We start from the raw sequence: 17,811 nt of genomic DNA, 5'->3' as shown, positions 1-17,811 counted from the left end.
CATTGATATTAACTGTTCTGTGACATTAATTACCTTTTGTTCTAAATTGTGTGCTGCAGAACAAAAGTAAGGTTGGATTGAGGAACATAGAGCAAAGCAGACCATGTTCAGCAAACAAAGGAAAGAAAACTACAAGGTAAAGTTTTCTACACATCTATACCATAAGTCTAATTTAGCACTGAGTGTTCAAAAAAACCTGAGAAGCAAGATGTTATTATCAGCGCCGTATATTGAGGCTTACACATAACTTATAACCACACAATGTTAAAAGTTACCTATTTTTATTTAACATCCATATAGCTTTGTGCAAACTAGACTTGAGATGCCAGGATTGAGTGTGGAATTGTAATGGTTGCAAATCATTTAGGCTCAGGAGTAGACCATTTAGCCCTTTAAGTCTGTCCTGCCAATCTGTAACATCATTGCTGATCTGTGATTTAACTCCACATACCACATTTTCCCTCTACCCCTTCATACTTTTGGTTAACAAAAATCTATCTAGTATCAATTGCAGTTGCAGAAAAAAATTCCAAGTTTCTACCACCCTCTGCAGTTGGCAGAGTTCCCCAATTTCACTTTTGAACAGCCTAGCTCTAATATTATTATACCCTTTCATCCTCGATTTCCCCAAATCTGTCTACACCATTGGTTGCTCTTAGTATCTCAAAAACTTTTAGTACTTGAAAGTAACTTACCTGGAAATTAAGTGCAATTTTATTAACACTACATGCCTAAGGCTCATTTATTTCTGGAGTGAAGTACAATTTTGATCACTTCTGAGTTGATTTACACTTAAAATTCATTACCATTCACTTTTGTGCTGAGATGGCACCATTCCTCATTCAACATTTGGAGTGTTGCCCAAAAAAGTAGTTTGTTGTGCTAAGGAGTACCAGTCAGTCACTCTGGAACAACTGTGTTTTCTTTGCACTCCTTCCTCTGCAATAGTTCTATTTAAAGCAGGTCCCAGCCCAGCATTGACAACCTGACCCAGGCAAACCTTCTTTAACTTTGTAACAATTATTTCCTTCTTTAAATTGACGTAGTTCAATTGTAACCTGCTTTTGCAGTTGACTATTTAATAGGAGGTAAATCTGGGCTCAAACAGGAAAATAAGTGATTGTAAAATGAATACTCTGTCTTTGCAGACTAATTATAAACACTTGTAAGATACAAAAACCCTACATGCTCTTGTTTGAACACCTCTGGCTTGTAGGAAGTTAGTATCAATAATATGTATTGTAGCAAGAGAATTATTCATTAAACACTGCTGCAAGTATATTCCAAATATAGCAATTTACACATGGCTTTATTTTGTTCTACAGCCCTTGTAAAGCAAACCTTCCTTTGAAAAGGGTGCATTGAATTTGGGAAGTCTAAAGGGAAATATGAAATGAGTTTGGGTTAATTTGTCAAAATGTTTCTGACTAGCCAATTATGATTTTATTTAAATAAGTGAAAATTGTGCTGATGCACATCTGTTTTCATTCTATAAATCCGAATCAGACTGAGTACAAATTGGATTATAATTTACATTCTTAGACTGTTTTCATACATATTTTGTACTCCTTAAATAATTTAATGATTGAGCCAATATGGTTTGAGGTGCAATATTTTCTGAACTTTAAACGTTGTACCCAAGTGAGCATTACTTGATTACTTTTGAATGTTATTTATTTATTAACAATTTGTATTTTGGTGTGTTCTATTTTTAAATATACCAGTTTCAGCAGAGCAAATTCTTTTCTGAACTGAAAGTAGGAAAATAAGTATCTTTTTTTTAAAAATCTTAGCGCTAAACATAAAAGTATTGAATTACACGTGGCCGATGATGTTGCAGTTCCAGAAGATTTTTCCAATTTCTCCCTTGCAAAGACAATTAGCACAATTGAAGATCAGCTGGAGGATGGAACTCCTGCTGATGTAGAAGATGTGGTAATGCCCAGCATGGGCAATGAGATGAGCACAGGTGGGTCTGAACTCATTTCTCTGCTCTTTATGTTGTAAAATTCAGTTCTTAAAAGCTGCATCATTGTTAAGAAATAAAGAATTTTTCATGGAGTACATTGATCAAAAGCACTTCAGTTACTAATGCTGATAGGAAGCATTTAGATAAAATGCAAATATTATGGCATAAATTTAATTTTAAATTTTGCGGAATGTAGAACTTGGGTCGTAATTTATGGATTTAAGAAAGCTTGTAAACTGATTTCATGGGTTTAAGTAAACAATTTAAGTTTTGGATTAATTGATATTGCAACTGTATATCACCAATGTTAATTGGAAGTGAGAAGGATTAATTTGTAGCTGTTGAGTTGGTAACATTGGAAAACACATTTTGCAAATGTAATTGCTTTGATATCTGTGAATTTAAAAACAGTTATCTTTCTATTTTGAGGGTATAAAAACATTAGAAGTGATAGCAGAAGTGATAGATTGAAGAAGTTCATCTGATTAAATAAGATCACAGCCTTAGCTATAAAACCATGGCTGATTTGATCTTTGGCCATTTTCCAGTCCTATCTCTATAAATCTTGATTCCTCGGGAGCTTCTCATTGTCCTTCTTTTACTTCTACATAGGTTCTCTTAGGTTCCTTCTCATAATGGCATTAAATGTTTGCTGGTCCACAGTGATTCCACAAGCAAAGTATAATTCCTCATTTAAGTGTTGTTTTTTGATCTTGCACCCACACCAAAACCTGATCCTGCCATCACGCAGTATCCACCTAACCTTTTTATTTTACCTCGACCTAACTAAAGAAAATTGAGTCACATACTAGTTCGTCATTGTTGCCAATTGAAATCCAGCTGGTTCAGTACAGGCTCAGACACTTGGACCTAGATACTTGGCTGCACAGATGAATCATTTCAGCTGAATGGTGAGGCCCAAGGTGCACCTGATTTGGATTTAATTACCATGGAGTTACAGTCAGCTTTCTGGCAAAGTGTAAGTGCTGAAATGGGCAATTGTGTTGTAGGGTGCGATGTGACTGAATTTCTAGGCTCTAAAATTTCTAGGCTTCCATCATTTCATGTTCTTACTTTGCTTCAGTTGGATTGATGAAATTAGATTGAAATTAAGATGCTCATCTAAATTGAATCACTTGTTTTTAAACTTCTTCCCCAAATGGCATAAAACATGGTAAGAAAAATCATAATTTCTATTAAAACTAAAACTTGTGGATGTTACTGGAAATTTCTTGGGACATCTATTTAGTAAAAATAATTAATTTAAAGATCGTAATGAATCTGTAAGTTTTTGAAAAAACATTTAAGCCAGGAATCTTCATGCTAATTAATAGAAAAATAACTTGCAGGCAAAAATGCAGAATCAGAAAGGTTAGCATTCCATCAGATGCTCACATAATGATTTCCATTTTGTCATAACTACTTGTGTGGGTGATGGTTAGTTCCACAAGGTGAAAACACCAAAATCTTGGATCTTGTGTAGAGGAGCCTTACCAGGATGTCACTTGGAATGGAGTGTTATGGTTGTAAGGAGAGTCTGGATAGGCTGGGTTTTCCATGGAGCGGAGGAGGCTGAGGTATATAAAATTATGAGGCGATAGATAAGGTAGGTAGTAATAATCTTTTTCCCATAGTGGGGTTGTCAAAAACAAGAAGTCATAGGTTTAAGGTGAGAGTAGGAGGTTCAGAGGGGAGCTGAAGAGGAATTCTTTTCACACAGAGGATAGTTGGAGTCTGGAATGCACTGCCTGAAGAGGTGGTGGAGGTAGATACTCCCTCCACATTTAATAAGCATCTAGACAAGTACTTGATTCACCAAGGCATAGGACTATGGACCTAACTCAGGTAAATGGACTTAGTGTAGGTAGGTACACTGGGCAGTGTGGACATGGTGAACCAAAGAGTATGTTTCTGTGCTGTACTCTGACTCTATTTATAATATGTACTGTGTAATTCAGTAGTTTTAGATAAGGTTGGTGGACTATTAATATCATTTTCTGTAATATCAGGTCCAGATTTACTGCTGTTTGATGTCCTGGCAGCTGATCCATCCTTGCAGGCTGCACTGCATGCCCTAAATAAAGTTTGCAAATTTGCATAATCTGAAGATAATATAACAAAACAATTGTGTGTATGGGTAGGTCATTTCCAGCACAAGCATGTGCTGATGACAACCAGAGTTTTGTGACCATTCCAGAACACATTTTGGGGTGGTTTTCCCATTTGAGGGTGATAGTTGCTGTTTCTAGCAACAGTTTTGAAATTGAAATGAGGTGAGACAAATGTCAAGTTAAAGAAAAGCATAGAGCTAACATGTTCATTATAGAAGAATATTGATTGAAATTCTTGATTTTTTTTTTGGTTTGCATCAGTTAAGCCCACCTTAACAATCATTAATGCACACGCATGCAGGGTCTCAACCTGAAACATCGACCATCCCTTTGCCTCCACAGATGCTGCCTGACTGCAGAGTTACCCTTAGCAGTTTGTTTTTTGTTCTGGATTTCAGCATGCAGTCTCTTATGTCTCCATGCATTTGATTTGAATGTTTTTCCTCTGTGTTTTCAAAATTTTGAGTACATCATAGAGCTTGTTGTTTGTGGTGACTCTGCCAAAGGAAACATTGGTATCAGTGTCCCTGGGTTGGAGAAACAAGCAATCAAGGCATCCATTTCATGATAGATATTAAGCAAACTTCATTGGAAATGCACTAATGTGGATGTTGAATGGGGACAGGATGGCCCGTTCTGGTTCAGCTGAATGAGCTGAACCTGAACGAGCACCTGTAAGACAACAATGAAAGCCAGTTATCCCTAGAGTAGCGGGAGACCTGGAATTTCAGCTCAGTTGCACTTTTGATTTGTGCTATTCCTCACTATCGGTTCAACAATTACAAAGGATCACACAATTTTTAATGGAAAGTGCATCCAGCACAGGTTGAATTTCCACATGATTTAAAAACTATTGCAAAATAATTGTACAAGTAGGTGCTACCCAAAAGCCTGGACATGCTCCCACCGTGAATTAATCACATTGGGAGTCTCCATTAACTGCATTTATTTATAGGCTTTCAGAAGACTCCAAATATTTAGCTGGAACTTTTGGGTGCAAGGCAACTAATAGGTATGTTTTGAAAGGTGTCCATTGAACTTTTTAATTTTACTTACTTAACCTCTAATCCAAATAGAAAATAGTTTTGTATGATTTTAAATTATTTTTCAGTAATTTGACATCATGTTACTCATAGGTGAAAGATTGACCCTAAATTAAAATCAAGTTCAAGTTCAAGTTATACTTTATTGTCATTCACCCATATGCTGTAAAAACAGATGGAGGAATGAAATGTTGTTTCCCCCCGACTCTCACAACAGAGGACATATATAGAACAGAGAACATACAATAAACACGGACAGAAAAATTGTGCAAGCACCAGTAGTGCAAAAAATGATATATACAGGATACAAAATTAGTGCAAGGTTAGTGCAAAACAGAATTGGACAAAGAAAATAGAGAACTCAGTGTATTGCACTAAGTGTATAAACATGTTCAGCAGCAGCCAAAGTTTTTATGCGCCGTTGTGCAAACCAGGGCTTTTGACGTGCCATTTGTCTGAGACTGTCTCCAGGGTATTCAGGAGCCTGACAGCCTGGAGGAAAAACTGTTGTACAGTCTAGTAGTTCTGGTCCGGATGCTCCAGTACTGCTTGCCAGACTGCAGTGGGACAAATAGGTCGTGGGAGGGATAAGAGGGGTCATCTATGATTCTGCAGGCCTTGCGGGTGCATTGTGTGTTGTAAATGTCCAGGATGGAGGGAAGAGGTACTCCAATGATCATTCCAGCTGTGCTCGCAATTCTCTGCAGAGTCTTGCGATCTGAGGTGTTACAGTTGCCATACCAGGCAGAGATTCAGCTGGTCGGGACACTCACAATGGTACCCCTGTAGAATGTGGTGAGGGTGGGGGAGGGCAGGTTTGCTCTCTCCAGCTGCCGTAGGAAGTGGAGATGCTGCTGTGCCTTCTTGGTGAGGGAGGAGGTGTTGGTTGACCAGGACAGGTCGTCTGCTATATGTATTCCCAAGAACTTTTAGCAGCTGACTCTCTGTACAATGGTGCCATTGATGCACAGCACAGGGGTGAGTGGTCAGCCTGGGCCTTTCTAAAATCCACAATCATCTCCTTTGTTTTGTCCACATTCAAGGAGAGATTGTTGACTGAACACCAGTCCACCAGCCTCTCCACCTCCTCTCTATAAGCTGTTTCATCACTCCTGCTGATGAGGCTCACCACTGTTGTATCATCAGCGAACTTGATGATATGGTTGGAACTTGAGTTGGTAGAAGCAGTCATGGGTCAGCAACGTGAACAGCATTGGACTGAGCACACAGCCCTGGGGGGTTCCAGTGCTCAGCCTGGTGATGTTTGAGGTGGTATTTCCAATGTGAACTGACTGTGGCCTTTCAGAGAGGAAGTCCAGAATCCAGTTGCAGGTGGAGGTGCTAAGGCCCAGCAGGTGCAGCTTCCTTATGAGGTTCTGTGGGATGATAGTGTTGAAGGCAGAGCTGAAGTCTATGAAGAGCATCCTGATGTAAGTGTCCTTTTGATCGAGGTGAGACAGGGCCAGGTGGAGGGCAGAGGACACTGCATCTTCGGTTGACCGATTGGGGCAGTATGCAAACTGGAGGGGGGGTGGGGGGAGGAGAATGGATTTGATGTGTTGCAGGACTAGCCTCTCGAAGCACTTCGTGATGATTGGTGTCAGTGTCATGGGGCGGTAGTCATTTAGATAGGTTACTTTAGAGGTGAACTTTAATGGACTCTGCACCTGTTACTTCTGATGCAGGCAGCATGTCAGCATTGTGCAGCCTGCTAATTACTCTGATTTCAGCACGAAGCCAATACAGACCATCCTGCTGAATGATTATGTACCTCAGCGTGGGACTAATATTGTGAGAGTGAGGTGTTGGTGAAATGAGCTTGAACGTAAGCACACACGAAAATAGGAGCAGGAATAGGCCACTTGGCCCCTCAAGCCTGCCCCGCCATTCAATATGATCATGGCTGATCTATGCTGGCCTCAACTCCTCTTCTGTGCCAGTTCCCCATACCTCTCAATTCTTCAATCTTTCAAATGTTTATCTATCTCCACATTAACCTATCTAATGATCTGGCATCCACCACCCTTGCGGGCAGGGAATTCGAGAGATTCACTACCCTCTGAGAGAAGAAATTTCTATGCACCTCAGTTTCAAATGGTTCATGCTTTATTTGGTAGCTACGTCCCATTGTTTGTGACTCTCCCATTCATGAAAATATCTCAACATCTATCCAGACAAGCTCTCTTAGGATCTAACACATTTGAATAAGGTCAACCCTCATTCTTCTAAACTCAAAGGAATATAGACCCAAGCTGTCTAGCCTCTCTTGGTAGGTCAATCTTATTATCCTAGGGAATTTTTTAGGTAAGGGACCAAAACTCTGTACTGTATTCCAGGTGTGACCTCACCAACACCCTGTACAACTGTAACAAAACATCCCCATTCTTAAGCTCCCAGGCCCTTCACAATAAGGCCAACATGATGTTTGCTTTCTTAACTACTTGTTGGAACTGCCTGCTAACTTTTATGTGATTCATGTACTAGAACATCTAGATCCCTCTAAATCTCACTCATTTGCAGTTTCTCCATTTGGCTAACAATCTGCTTTTTGATTTCTCTTACCAAAGAACATGACCTCATACTTACCCAGATTAAACTCCATTTTGCCAGGTTTTCACCCAATCACTCAATCTGTCTATATCCTGATGCAGAATAACAATGTTCTCATCATAACGTGTCTTTACACCTATTTTTGAATCATTGGCAAATTTGGAAACGTTACATTTCATTCCCTCCTCCAGGTCATTAATATAAATAGTATACAATTGACGGTCAAGAAATGATCCCTGGATGCTCCACTAGTTACATCCCTCCAGCCCAAAAAATTACCCATTTATTCCAACCTTTTGTTTTCTATGTGACAGCCAGTTTTCAGTCCATGCTAACACACTTCTTCCAAAACCTTGGGCTCTTAATATATGTACCAGACTTTTATGTGGCCTCTTTTCAATCTAAATACTTTACATCTACAGGTTCCCCTCTATCAGCACTCCCTGTTATATCCTCAAAGAATCTGAGCAAATTCGTCAAACATGATTTACCTTTCATAAAACCACATTGACTAGGTTTGATCACTTTCAGCTTTCCAAAATAATTAGTTATTTTTGTATTATTGACTTTATTATCTGGCGAACAATAGATGTTAAACTAACTGGCCTATGGACCCTGCCTTCTGTCTTCCTTTTTGAACAAGGGAGTCCCATTGGCTGTTTTCCAGCCTTCTGGTATGGTCCTGGAATTTGGTGAGTTTTGAAAGTTTTCAACCAATGGGTCCACTCCCTCTGCAGCCACTTCCTTTAAAATCCTTGTGTGCAGACTATCAGGTACCAGTGATTTGTCTGCCTTTAGCCCTGTGAGTTTCTCTAATATATTATCCCTTGTGATTGGGATTTTTTTCAAACTAGGCCCCCCCCCCCCCCCCCCCCCACCGCCATTATTTGAAATTAGCCCATCTGTTATCTTAGGGATATTTGCAGTGTCCTCCTCTGTGAAGACTGGTGTAAAAAATTAATTTGACATATCTTTGTTTCCTATTATTAATTCACCAACCTTGTTCTCCAGAGGTCCCAGACCAATCTTAGTCGTTTTGTTTACTGTATGCTTTGATATTACACACAAGTTATCTGTCAAAATCAATTTTCTCCCTTCTTAAGAGCTTCTTAGTCTTTTCCTGCTGGATCTTAAAAACTTCCCAGTCCTCTGGCCTACCACCAGCTCTTGCCACTTTGTATGCCCTACTTTTCAGTTTAATATTACCATTGGATCCATTGATATATAAATAGGAGGAAGGATCTCTGGAGAACGAGGCTGGTGGATTAAGAAGTAGAAGAACCTTCCTGAAAATCAAAATACATTGAGTTTTATATCCTTCAGATACAATGATAATAATGATCATACATGACAGGTGATTGACAGCCCATGAATGTGGTCTTGAGCATTTCTGGGGAGGCTCGATAGCCAGTTAGCTGTCTGGGACTTCCCACAGTCCTTCTGAGAGAGGGCCCCACTTGGTAGTTGGTTTCAATAGTGCCAAATTCCTTTAACCCTAAAATGTACAGCGGCTCTAATGTTTGGCCCATTCATTTCTTCTTTATTTCCTTTGAATGACTGTTTTCAGCCACCTAGTACACTTCACACTTGCTGTATGTTCATGTATTGTACACTACCCCTTATCCTGAATTTTGATGGATCTCTTAAAGGATTGATTGGACTTCAGTCAACACAGACTTTTGTCTTAACTATCTCACCTCGGCCCATTATGTTCCCTGCACATTTGGCCAACCGTCCCTGAATGCCTCATGGTCATGCCTCATTTGCTCTGTCCCAATATTGAATAAATATACATGTACACGTTGAGCATACTGTGGTTAGTTTCCAAAACTGCTAGTGACAAGTGGCTGTGGTCTTAGTAAACACCACAGCTGCTGTTGTAATAGAGTCTTTGTTTACATAACTGCACCCTGTGATTTTAAAGCCTATCACTGCTTGTAAGTATCAAAAATAGACTGCAGCTCTACCACATAATATAGACATTCAACGGAAGTAGTTTGAAGGCTGTTTTTTTTTCTGATATTAGTGTTTTTTATCCTAACTTGTATCCTCGGATTATAGCTCCCTATTCCCTAACAATCTCCAGAAAAGGTAGACAAGGCCAGCGAATGCACCTTCAGATGCCATATACCACCAATTGGACTACTTGCTTCAACAACTGCGTCACACCTACCTGCCTATAGCCTATGTCAGTCATACTATTCAACCACATCCTCTAGTGTACTAAGCACTGCTGCAAGCTTTGCACCAATTGCATGTGTTGCCAGCTATTCAACAATGACCACACATGGCCTAAGCACCTAACTTGAGTGTCACTAGCTCAATTTTTTTGCAGTACAAACAGCAATTAATGTCAATTGATAATCTTATGTCTGAGATTGATAACTTTTTAGTAACCAAAGTTACCAAGGGAAATGGAGCAAAGACACTTGCTCCATGGGATTAGGTCACAAATATAACATGATTTCATTGAAAGGAGGAACATGCTACTTCTATCTTCTTTCTATGTTTTACACGGCAGAGCACAACTGAAGCGAGTAGCAGTGAACCAACTGGGACAGCTGCACATCCTTACTCCCATAGAAAACACTGTGGTCACTATCTTTGGAGTGGCTATATCTGAGGTTGTCATCATGCAGGTCTTAAATTATAGAATAAAATGGTACCTCATTCCTATTTGTTCTCACATTCCTCTTTGCACTCCCCCCCCCCCCCCCCCCCATTGCACAATCCCTTTTGATTGAGAAGCTACAGAGAGTGGAAGCATGCAGAATCAGGCTTAGTATCACTGACCTATGTCATGAAATGTGTTGTTCTGCAGTAGCAGCACAGTGCAAGACATAAAGACATAAAAATTACTATAAGTTACAAAAATAAATACATTGTGCAAAAGAGGAATAACGAGGTAGTGTTCATGGGTTCGTGGACCGTTCAGAAATCTGATGGCGGAGGGGAAGAAGCTGTTCCTGAACCATTGAGTGTGGGTCTTCAGGCTCCTGTACCTCCTCCCCGATGGTAGTAACGTGAAGAGGGCATGTCCCGGATGGTGAGGGTCCTTAGTGATGGATGCCGCCTTCTTGGTGCACCGCTTCTTGAAGGAGTCCTCAATGTCGGGGAGGGTGGTGCCCATGATGGAGCTGGCTGAATCTACAACCCTCTGCAGCCTCTTGCTCGTTGGAGCCGCCATACCAGACGGAGACACAACCAGTCAAAATGCTCACCACCGAACATCTGTAGAAATTTACAAGAGTCTTTGGTGACATACCAAATCTCCTCAAACTCCTAATGAAGTAGAGCCGCTGGGGTGCCTTCTTCATGATTGCATCAATGTGTTGGTCCCAGGATAGATCCCCTGAGATGTTGACATCCAGGACCTTGAAGCTACTCATCCTTTCCACCACTGACCCATCAATGAAGACTGGTGTGTGTTCTCCCTACTTCCCCTTCCTGAAGTCCACAATCAATTCCTTGGTCTTGCTGATGTTGAGTGCAAGGTTGTTGCGACACCACTCAACCAGCCGATCTATCTCACTCCTGTATGCCTCCTCGTTGCCATCTGTGTCCTGTACGCCTCCTTGTTGATTCTGTCAACAATGGTGGTGTCATCGGCAAATTTATAGATGGTGTTTGAGCTGTGCCTAGCCACACAGTCATGAGTGTAGAGAGAGTAGAGCAGTGGGGTAAGCACGCATCCTTGAGGTGTGCCTGTGTTGATTGTTAGCGAGGAGGAGATGTTACTACCGACCTGCACTGACTGTCTCCCGATAATGATGTTGAAGATCCAATTGCAGAGGGGGGTACAGAGGCCCAGGTTTTGTAGCTTGTTGATTACTGAGGGGATGATGGTGTTGAATGCTGAGCTGCAATTGATAAACAGCAGCCTGACATATGTATTGCTGTTGTCTAGGTGCTCCAAAGCCGAATGGAGAACCAGTGCAATTGCGTCCGCTGTAGACCTGTTGTGGTGGTAGGTGAATCGCAGCGGCTTCAGGTACTTGTTCAGGCAGGAGTTAATTCTAGCCATGACCAACCTCTCAAAGCACTTCATCACAGTAGATGTGAGTGTCACAGTAGAGTAAATGCGATAGTCGTTGAGGCAGATCACCTTGATTTGAAACAATGTTCACTAAATGACTTGAAACAATGTTGCTTATTGCAGTATCTGGCTGCAGATTTCAGCTGTAGTAGTTGTAAAGAGGAGTATTTATAACTCCCTAGGGAGCTGCACACAAAGAGTTGCCTCTGCAGCGCCATCTTTTGAACACCTCCACCAGCAACCCCAATTGTCCTCTAATATATCCAAGGACTGCAACTGGCCAGGCGTTGGTGGAAAAACAACGTAGAAGTGATGAAGAAACACCATTACTCAATTTCACATTTGGAAGCATTGTCAGATACTGGTTTTACATTTAATTTAGAGGACATTTTAGAGGTGGGATTGCACACAAGTCACTAGGTAGGTCTGGGTCAAGACTACAGCAGGCACCAGTTCAGTGAACAGCGGGGTCACCTGTTGCATTGAACACAAGATAAGTACTTTGATAGGGCAATCTGGTGAAGAGGGCAGTTGGATATGCACAATGAGATTTGGTACATTGGCAGGTTTGCCAGGAAGCTTCCATGCAATATCAAGGAACAGGGAAAAGTGTATAACCAGCTTAACTTGGGACATTGCATGAGGCTTTTCCAGCATGGGAGTGGTAGCCAACTCCATTTGCACACTTCCAGACCCATTCTGCCCTTGTAGGCAGAGATCTCATCTTCCATTACGGGACAAGCAGAAGCCATGTGATGTCTGGGAGCTATCGTGTAAGCTCATATTTCCATCATGAAACCGCAACTTGCTGCAAAACAAGTTCAGACTGTTGTAAACATTACTGCAGATGCTTGTGATCAAAGGAGTTTTTGAGCACCCCAGTAACATGTAATCCAACTGCCCATTCAGATTGCTGAGTTGCCATATTATGTGTGTGGTGATGGCCTTTTGGAGCTGACCTCTTCAGGTTGTTCCTGAAACAACCTCTTCCAGGGCCTTTTTTTTTGCAGTCAGGTAGCGAGCCCAGATTGCTACCATCCATGGTGAAATGGTGCAGTCTGAAGCTGTATTTTCCTGGTCCAGATCTCCTGAAGGTTCTCATGCAAGGTCATCTACACTCTCTTCCACTGAAAGTTAGCATTTCTCCACCAACCAAACTGCAGCCACTGGGAGAGTGGTAAGACAGGCAAAGGCATTTGGAAGGTAAGCTTGAAGAAAATATTAGTGATTAGTTGACATTTGTGCGTATTCTGGATGGTTTTTTTTATAAATTTGATTTAAAATATTGTTGTATTGCATTGAATTCTATTATAGATTTGTAACTAAAGTGATGATCGGTAACAGAATAAAGGTAAGGAGTGGACTGTGGTGCCTAGGGAATTGAGGTTGTCTTTACTGGTATCACCATCAGATAAGATGATTGCAGAGTCATATCAGCAAGATGAAAAACACGATGATGCTGGGGAACTCAACAGGCCAGGCAGCATCCGTGGAGAAAAGCAGGCGGTCAACATTTCGGGTCAGGACCCTTCCTCAGGACTGAAGATAGGAAAAGGGGAAGCCCAATATATAGGAGGGAAAAGCAGAGCAAGTGATAGGTGGACAAAAGAGGGGAGGCGGGGTGGGCACAAGGTGGTGATGGGTAGATGCAGGTAAGAGATAGTGATAGGCAGGTGCAGGGGGAAGGTAGAGCAGATCCACCGGGGGAGAGAGAGGGAAAAAAGGGGCTAGGAAAGGGAAGAAGAGAAGAAGCATGGTGGGGGGGGGGGGGGAGGGGGATTACTTAAAGTGGGAGAATTCAATGTTCATGCTGTTAGGCTGCAAGGTTCCAAGACGGAAAATGAGGTGCTGTCCCTCCAGTTTGCGCTTGGAATTCTCCTGGCAGTGGAGGAAACCGAGGACTGACATATCAGTGATAGTGTGGGAGGGGGAGTTGAAGTGGCAGGCAACGGGGAGATGCAGATCGTGGTTACGGACAGAGCGCAGGTGTTCTGCGAAACGGTCACCTAGTCTGCGTTTGGTCTCACCGATGTAGAAGAGGCCACACTTGGAGCACTGAATGCAGTGGATGGTATTAAGGGAGGTGCAGGTGAATCTCTGTCTCACCTGAAAGGACTGTTTGGGTCCCTGGATGGAGGTAATGGAGGTGGTGTAGGGGCAGGTGTTGCACCTATGACGGGGGACAGTGGAAAGTTCCCGGGGTGGGATTGGGATTGGGGAGGGGGGGAGCGTGAGGAGTGAACGAGGGAGTCGCGGAGAGAGTGGTCCCTGCAAAAGGCAGAAGGGGGTGGGAGGGGAAGATATGCTTGGTGGTGAGATCCCATTGGAGATGGCGGAAGTGACGGAGAATGATGTGTTGGATACATAGGCTGGTGGGATGAAATGTGAGGACAAGGGGGACCACCGGGGACTGTCATATCAGTGATTTTGTGGGAGGGGGAGTTGGCCGAGGACTGTCATATCAGTGACTGTCATATCAGCAATGGGCTTTTTAAGTTGCTTTATCCCGTACACTTCCTGTCCCTTATGTGCTTGCTGTTTATCAGGTGCAAGGCCTGTACTTCTGTAATGGTGAAGTTGTGCAGCCTATAGCACGTCACTATGAATCATAATATTTTCACTGCCAATACTACATTGTTTCTCCAGGTGGTTCGGGAGGCAGATGAATGTTTATGTCTGCCTGCTGTCCAAATGCGTGTGGATTGCTCACTGAAGTGATGAGCCACATTGCCATTTGCATCCAGTATTCACCCTTGGGTTCATCATGGTAACCTAAACATGGAGGGTGAAGTCTGCTGAGGAATGAAGCCAATATAACTGTTGCCAGCATATTATAACATGCAAGATTTGCTGCCTATAGTCGCACATTATGTGCAGGTTCAGGAAGTGGAATCACATCTGAATTGATACTTGGCAGCAATAAAGCCGTGAGCATATTGTCAATAGCATCTACTGTTATAAGAAAATCCTCAAATTTCAGTCACCCACTACCCTCTGAGAGGGAATAAAATATAACCAGCTCTTTTGAGTGGAGAAGTCAGTGATATCCTTTATCCAGTCATTGACAGCAAACTGTGAGATGTCGCAACTGTCTTTGATTCCAGTCGGGAAGGCCCCTAATGCACAAATGTTAATGGCTATAATTATCTTGACAGCCACTGGTAAAGCAGTCTTTGTCTGATTCTGAGATGCCTACAACACATGCCAGATTTCAGTGCGGAAATCCTTAATGAAGTGCAGATGCTTAACCCTTTTATGTTTATGTAGGAGAATTGCTCCCTTAGCACCTTGGTTAGATAAGGGGTCTTGCTGAAAGCTCTTCTCTTACTTTCTCCTCAAGTTCAAATTTATTGTCATAGGCATACAGATACAGAGTATAAATGCCATGAAAATTAGCCTTATTGCAGCAGCAGCACAGTACATTGCTAACATGACTGACATAAATTAACATAAACTTAAATTAACATAAACTTAAATTAACATAAACTTAAATTAACATAAACATGCACAAAAAATAAACAACAAATTAAACACAAGGACACTGGTGCAAGTTGAGAGAGAGCAAAAGAAATGTAGTCCGAGGTAACGTTAGGGTTTTTCAGGTCGTTTCAAGAACCTGACAGCAGTGGGGAAGAAGCTTTTGTTGAATCTTGAGGTGTGGGTCTTCAGGCTCCTGTACCTCCTGCCTTATGGCAGCATTGAGAAGAGGGCATGGCCCGGATGGTGGGGGCCCTCAGTGATGGATGTCGCCTTCCTGAGACATCGCCTCTTGTAGATGTCCTCGATGGTGAGGAGAGTGGTACACGTAATGGAACTGGCTGAGTCCACCACTCTCTGTACCCTCTTGCGTTCCTATGCATTGGAGTTTCCATACCAGGCTGTAATGCAACCAGACAGAATGCACTTCAATGTACATCTGCAGAAGTTTGTCAAGAGTCTGCAGTGACTTGCTGAATCACCATAAACTTCTAAGAAAGTAGAGATGCTGGCTCACCTTCATGGTTGCGTCTATATGCTGGGCCCAGGATAGGTCCTCCAAGGTGTTGACCCCAGAAATTTGAAACTGCTCACCCTTTCCACTGCAGACCCTTCAATGAGGACTGGTGCGTGTTCGCTTGACTTCCCCTTCCTACAGTCCATAATCAGTTCCATGGTTTTGCTGACGTTGAGCGCAAGGTTGTTGTTACGACACCACTCAACCAGCTGACTTATCTCACTCCTGTACATTGCTTCCTCACCATCCATGATTCTGCCAACAACAGTGGTGTCTTCTGCAAATTTGTAGATGGCTTTGGAACTATGCTTAACTACACAGTCATAGGTGTAGAGAGAGTAGAGTGGGGGGCTAATCGCACAGCCCTGAGGTGCGCCTGTGTTGATGGTCAGTGAGGAGAAGATGATGTTTCCGATCTGCACTGATTGTGGTCTCCCAATGAGGAAGTCAAGGATCCAATTGAAGAAGGAGGTAGAGAGGCCCAAGTCTTGGAGCTTGACGATAAGTTTTAAGGGGATGATAGTGTTGAATGTTGAGCTGTAGTCAACAGCCTGTCGTATGTGGTCTGTTTGTTCAGGTGGTCCAGAGCAGAGTGGAGAGCCAGCAAGATTGTGTCTGCTGTAGACCTATAGTGGTGATAGGCAAATTGAAGTGGGTCCAGGACCTTACTGAGGCAGCAGCTGATTCAAGCCATGACCAACCTCTCGAAGCAGTTCATTACGGTGGGTGTAAGTGCTACCAGATGGTAGTTGTTGAGGCAGGTACCCTGCTCTTCTTGGGCATCAGTGCAATCGGTGTAGTATAACAAGTACAACTCCCTGTTTCAACAGCTTGCCATGTTCCTTGGGCCTTCAGATTGTTCTTCCAGTTCTGCTGTTTTCCAAAGGAAATACCTACCTGCACAAGCATTTCTGAAAGCAATCAATTTATGCTGGTACCTTGATCTGGATCTTCAGCATTTACTGTGTCACATCCTGTATACTTGAGCAACTTTGAAGAACATAGGAAGTGCCAAAAGCTTGCACAATGAAAACAAAAGCCAGTAGAAATCGATCAGTGACTCTTCTGAAAGTTGCTGATGATCACTTTAAATAGTACTTGTAAAATGTCCTTCTGGTTGTTGGACATGTTCAGCTATCTGTAAGTAAAAGAGAATGTCATCTGAAATTTTCAGTTCCAAAATGTCATTAATGCCTCCATCTGTCCATCTGTGTACTTCTACCAAGCATTGGCTGCATGTGCACAAATGCCCTGTTCATTCTGGGACAAAGTTTGAGATGCCATTTTGGAAGCAAATTGGCACAGCTAATGATTAAGCATTTTTTGCCACTAAATCTTTGTGAACCCACCTTCAGCCACGTTAACCAAGTTATAGAACCATAGAACACTACAGCACAGAAAACAGGCCATTCGGCCCTTCTAGTTTGTGCCAAAACATTATTCCTCTAGTCCCATTTACCTGCACCCAGTCTCTCCAGACCCTCCAGACCTCTCCCGTCCATGTATCTATCCAATTTATTCTTAAAACTTAAGAGTGAGCCCGCATTTACTATATCAGATGGCAGCCCGTTCCACACTCCCACCACTCTTTCAGTGAAGAAGTTCCCCCTAAACCTTTCCCCTTTCACCCTAAAGCCAGGTCCTCTCGTACTTATCTCCTAACCTAGGTGGAAAGAGCCTACTTGCATTTACTCTGTCTATGCCCCTCATAATTTTGTAAACCTCTATCAAATCTCCCCTCATTCTTCTGCGCTCCGAGGAATAAAGTCCTAACCTGTTCAATCTTTCCCTGTAACTCAGCTCCTGAAGACCCGGCAACATCCTAGTAAATCTCCTCTGCACTCTTTCAATCTTACTGATATCCTTCCTATAGTTAGGTGACTAGAACTGCACACAATACTCCAAATTTGGCCTCACTTTTGCCCTTTATCATTATCAACCAGATCAAAGAAGTAAGTTTTGAAAACCTGTCTTTTAAAGGCCTACCCAATTGAGCTGGTTCGTGGCAGATATTGAATTTGGTAAAATGCAAATTAGTTTGGGCAGAAACTTTGGATGGCAGAGGAATCCTTTTCAAAGTGAGCATAATGGGCTATAATTTGCAAGTG

At 42.2% G+C, this 17,811-nt stretch overlaps 1 protein-coding gene across 2 annotated transcripts in view; it reads left to right on the top strand.

The window, feature by feature from the left end:
• The window catches only part of tex9 (testis expressed 9), a 58,276-nt gene that overhangs the window by 15,720 nt on the left and 24,745 nt on the right, over nt 1-17,811 (top strand). For both annotated transcript variants that reach the window (XM_052040559.1, XM_052040558.1), the window contains exons 6-7: nt 60-136; nt 1,794-1,969. In XM_052040559.1, the coding sequence (XP_051896519.1) occupies nt 60-136; nt 1,794-1,969 (253 nt within the window). The remainder of the gene's footprint in view (nt 1-59; nt 137-1,793; nt 1,970-17,811) is intronic.

This window comes from Pristis pectinata, chromosome 28 (genome assembly GCF_009764475.1).
Source record: "Pristis pectinata isolate sPriPec2 chromosome 28, sPriPec2.1.pri, whole genome shotgun sequence".
In the NCBI taxonomy this organism is placed as follows: Eukaryota; Metazoa; Chordata; class Chondrichthyes; order Rhinopristiformes; family Pristidae; genus Pristis; species Pristis pectinata.
Note: the sequence above shows the minus strand (reverse complement) of the source record. Positions and strands in the feature narration are given on the sequence as shown.